The 4,296-nt window shown below is 33.8% G+C and overlaps 1 protein-coding gene across 1 annotated transcript; it reads right to left on the reverse strand.

Moving 5' to 3' along the window:
• Window positions 1–205: 205 nt before the first annotated feature.
• Window positions 206–3,326, reverse strand: LOC115993848 (guanosine deaminase-like). Its single transcript, XM_031117826.1, has 5 exons — window positions 3,131–3,326; window positions 2,849–2,908; window positions 2,387–2,577; window positions 669–773; window positions 206–579 (listed from the first exon to the last, which is right to left on the reverse strand). The coding sequence occupies exons 1-5, from the start codon at window positions 3,144–3,146 to the stop codon at window positions 391–393; spliced, it is 561 nt and encodes a 186-aa protein (XP_030973686.1). The 5' UTR covers window positions 3,147–3,326; the 3' UTR covers window positions 206–390.
• Window positions 3,327–4,296: the final 970 nt, after the last annotated feature.

The raw sequence follows: 4,296 nt of genomic DNA on the forward strand, positions 1-4,296 counted from the left end.
AAGTTCATTAATTCTTTTTAGATTGAAGTGAATAACAGGAAGCATACTCCAGGATCACCTTATTCAAACTGTAGAATATTTGTTTATTTTATATATATGTGTGTGTGTGTGTGTGTGCGTGTGTGTGTGTGTGTGTGTGTGTGATAATTAGGTCAACCCCTTCCGCCTTCACCTGTGGCCAAAACCTATTTACCAAAAGAAAGGATTAAAGGAGATGGATGGTATATCTCCATCAATGGGATCAACCAAGCATGTATGCATCATAGTGAGGCATATCAATGTCTAGCTTGATAGTGTATAAACCATTATTAAACAATTGCATTAGAAATGAAGCCATTCAGAATGACTGATCAGTTAATGACAAATAATGGAAAGGGGAATCCTAAGTATTCAATACATTTGGAACTTTGCCTTTGTTTTCTCAAAGACCTGTTCTGCAATGGCAGCTCCATTGCCATCTGCTCTTTTGATCTCCAAGTGAGCCTTCTGATAGAAACCAGTACCTCTTAATGCATCAGCAATAAAATTATCAAACCCAATAGCAATTGCTGCTTCAGCCTTGGCCCCATAAACCAACCTCTGACACAAAAGCAGCAAAAAAAGTAATGTCATGAGCTACAAAATCTGGGGAAAGAAAGAGAGATGAATAAAGAACAGGGTAGTTCAACCTTAATTCGTGACAGATGGATAGCACCGAAGCACATGGGGCAAGGCTCGCAAGAAGCATAGATTTCACAGTCCGAAAGCTCAACCTGCTGGAGCTTTTTGCATGCCTGGAAAATAGGCACCATAACATAGCATAAAGATCGTGTACCTTTGACAAGCAAAAATGAGTACAAACACTTCCTCATTTACACTAGAATCTTGATGCAATTGCAAACTCCATCACTCCAATCCCAAATAAATGATAAATAAAGAGGCAAGAAAAAGAACAAACACACACATAAACACTCAATGGGATTATCTATCTTTAGCATATTCATAAGGCTTTCATAGCTTTTGTAAAGAACTACTGGTGAGTCAAATTGGTCATTCTTGTCAAGGCCTTAATAGCTATCTAGCTGTTCCAGAACTGAGGCAGCAAATTCTGATGTCTTATATGCTACTTTTCTAAGTTGTTCGCAAGACCATATTAGCGTTCTTTCATGTGAAGTTATGCACCCAGCGGATCACAACCTCATGCTCCAGCTTGCTTACAAGGGGAGGAGGTGCGACTTGAGCTAGAGATCATTGGTGACAAGATTCATAAAGACTAACTGAATCATGATATCATGGTTTTCATGAAAATGTGACAATAAATTATCCTGTTATTTTCTGTAGCAAATCATTAATTTAGTAAAAGATTTTAGTAAGATTCTTCCTGCTTGCCACTAGAAATACAAGATATACACAAGCAGGATATTGTTCACAACCAGGCAGTCAATATGCCCGATACAATTGGGATCTAAAACCAGGGGCTTAAGAGCTTAAGTCTAGTTGTTGTAAGTGCAAATATATCAAAGTTTACAGAAGGGGCCAGAAATTCCTATTCCAACCGTCAAATTTAATTACTGCAGAAAAATAATTGAACTGTAGTAGGTTGAATTGATCACAGAGGAATAATCAATGTAATCATGAATACTATTGCAGTCACAAGTATGAGGGAGACTTTAATGGGGGTTAATGTTGTCCACAATCTAAGGAGCTTAATGGTTTCCAGTTTCACAAAAAGATGCATTTGATAAATTACCGCTTATCCCAATAGTTTAATTTTAAACTGTTAGGAAAAGGGTACTTTTTAAATGGGCCCAACATGTGAGAATTTATAACTTTTTAAATGGAATGTGGAGTGTAGACAAGTTCAAACTTAGGAGCACATGCTCTGATACTATGATAAATTACCACTTCACCAAAAGTTTATTCTATTAGGAAAGGGTACTTAACCATTATTCTAACAGCACCCAGATCAGATAAAGTTACAGAAGCTTCCAATCTAAATTACAACAAGCCACGTTTTAATGAGCAGAGCCAATAGCTATTAACAGCATTTTCATATGATAAATATACCCTAAATGAGGACGTTAAAGAAATCTACAGGTTGTAGTCATAATAGTCCAAAAGTGAAGTAGTGCCAACTGAATCAATTTAGACACGTTGACAAATTCAACCATATCACATAATTCTATTTCTAACCATAATATGGAACATATTAGACTTGTGTTATCTGTCAAAATCGTAACTTTTTATTCAATAGATCTCCTTACTAAGAAAACTATTAGGAGGCCACCTCCCTGCTTAGATTTTAACTGTACCACTAATAATTCAGTGATGATCTAACTATGGAAACAAGGTCACATACTAGAAGAAAAGATCAAATGCAATGTAATGAAAGTCTTTCTTTGATAACCTCTCTTATTGCAGTGACTTCAGCATGGGCAGTTGGATCTGTGTTCTTCAAGACCATGTTGTGACAACTCACAACCACTTCATCATTGCGTACAACAACAGCACCAAAAGGGCCTCCATCCCCACATTCTACCCCTCTATACGCTTCTTCAACTGCCTTTGTTAAGAATGCGTGGTCTCTATCCTTCACAGCTGCTCAATATCCAAAACAATTGAAACATCAACAAAAACAACTAGTACTATCTAAGGCCATAATTGTTAGAATGACCCAATAAATTTGGATCGCAAAGAAGAGAATTTGAGTGTATGGAATTATCAAAACCCAAACTTTAGCACAAAATCAGAGTTTTTTTTTTTGGAGAAAAAAATCAGAGTTAAATGCAAGCTATTAGTATTTTCAAAACCCAAACTTTGGCACAAAATCAGAGTTAAATGCAAGCTATTAGTATTATCTCATTCTTACCTTCTTGATGAGCAGCAAATGCAGAAGCCACAGAAACAGTTCCATCATTGGTTTCGACCACTGAGAGATCAGCAAAATAGTCCAACAATTAAAGTAGTGGCATCTTCATTTTAGATAAATTTTCAGTCTTTCAGAGAAAAGAACTTGGATCCAAAAAAAAAAATACATGCTATGTGATCATAAATATATAAATTGTAAATAAATTAATACAAAACAACACAATCAAACAAGACATTAGAGTGAAATAGAAAAGAAAAGAGGGGGAAGGGCTGCTCTTTCTACCAGTAGCTTCCTCCATTTTTGTTGTCGTGAGCCCAAAAAAGACAGGATCTTTGAATCTGGGCTGCTATCAAAATCAATCAATCTGTCAATCCACGAAAGAATACCAAGAAAGAATCTCTCCGATGCAAATTCAGTTAACTGTTTTCCTCCTATCAGAAAGAAAAGTAGGAGACGGGTGTTAATAAAATGAAAGCAAAACTGGTCCACACATATATTATAGTATTGGAATCTACAAATTCCATGACTGTTTGGTACATGCGTTTAAACAACATTTTTTAAATTTTTTTAAAAATACATATGAGTAAAAAAATGTATGAAAATACCTAATATTGTTTAAAATGATATACTAAAAATATGTTTTCAATTTTGTTTTTTGTTTTTGATTTTTTTTTTGAGAATCCGAATCTATAAATTCTAAGATGCTTGAAAAAGTTTATAAAACTATATAAATAAGGTCCGGACCGGACCATTTTAAGAATCTTTTTATAGAAAATTAAAAAAATTGTTAAATTAATTAGTTACTTTTTTATTTTTCCATAAAAAGTTTCATAAAATGGTTTACTAATATATGTCTTGAGTGGTGTCACATCTACAATATTTTCACAACAAATAGGTGGTTAATTGTTATTGGTTTAAATTTGAACCTATCACTGAGATTACTTTTTTACCCTAACAATAACAACTAGTAATAACTTGCTACTTAGAATTTATTGTGAAAATGTTGTGGATATAACATTTCTCTATGCACTTAGGGCACACGTTAGTAAAACCCTATAAATAATGAATGTATTTGGCCTTGATTAAGTAAAGAGAGGTACTACGTCCACAACATTTTTATAATATTTTCACAACAAATCATAAGTAGTTAGTTGTTATTGGTTCAAATTTGAACCTAACACTAAGATTACTTTTTTACCCCAACAATAACAACTAGTAACAACCTATCACTTAGGATTTATTGTAAAAATGTTGTAAAAATGTTGTGGACATATCATTTCTCTTAAGTAAAACTAGCCTCATTGCACACAATTTTGGGTGTAGAATTTTAATTTTCTATTCATTGCTATTTGAGATTTAAGTGTATGTTTAATCATATTATACATTTGAGGTGGAAAAAAAAAAAAAAAAAAAACTTGAAAACGTGAGTGATTGAAGGAATATAGGAG

This window comes from Quercus lobata, chromosome 6, assembly GCF_001633185.2.
Source record: "Quercus lobata isolate SW786 chromosome 6, ValleyOak3.0 Primary Assembly, whole genome shotgun sequence".
In the NCBI taxonomy this organism is placed as follows: domain Eukaryota; kingdom Viridiplantae; phylum Streptophyta; class Magnoliopsida; order Fagales; family Fagaceae; genus Quercus; species Quercus lobata.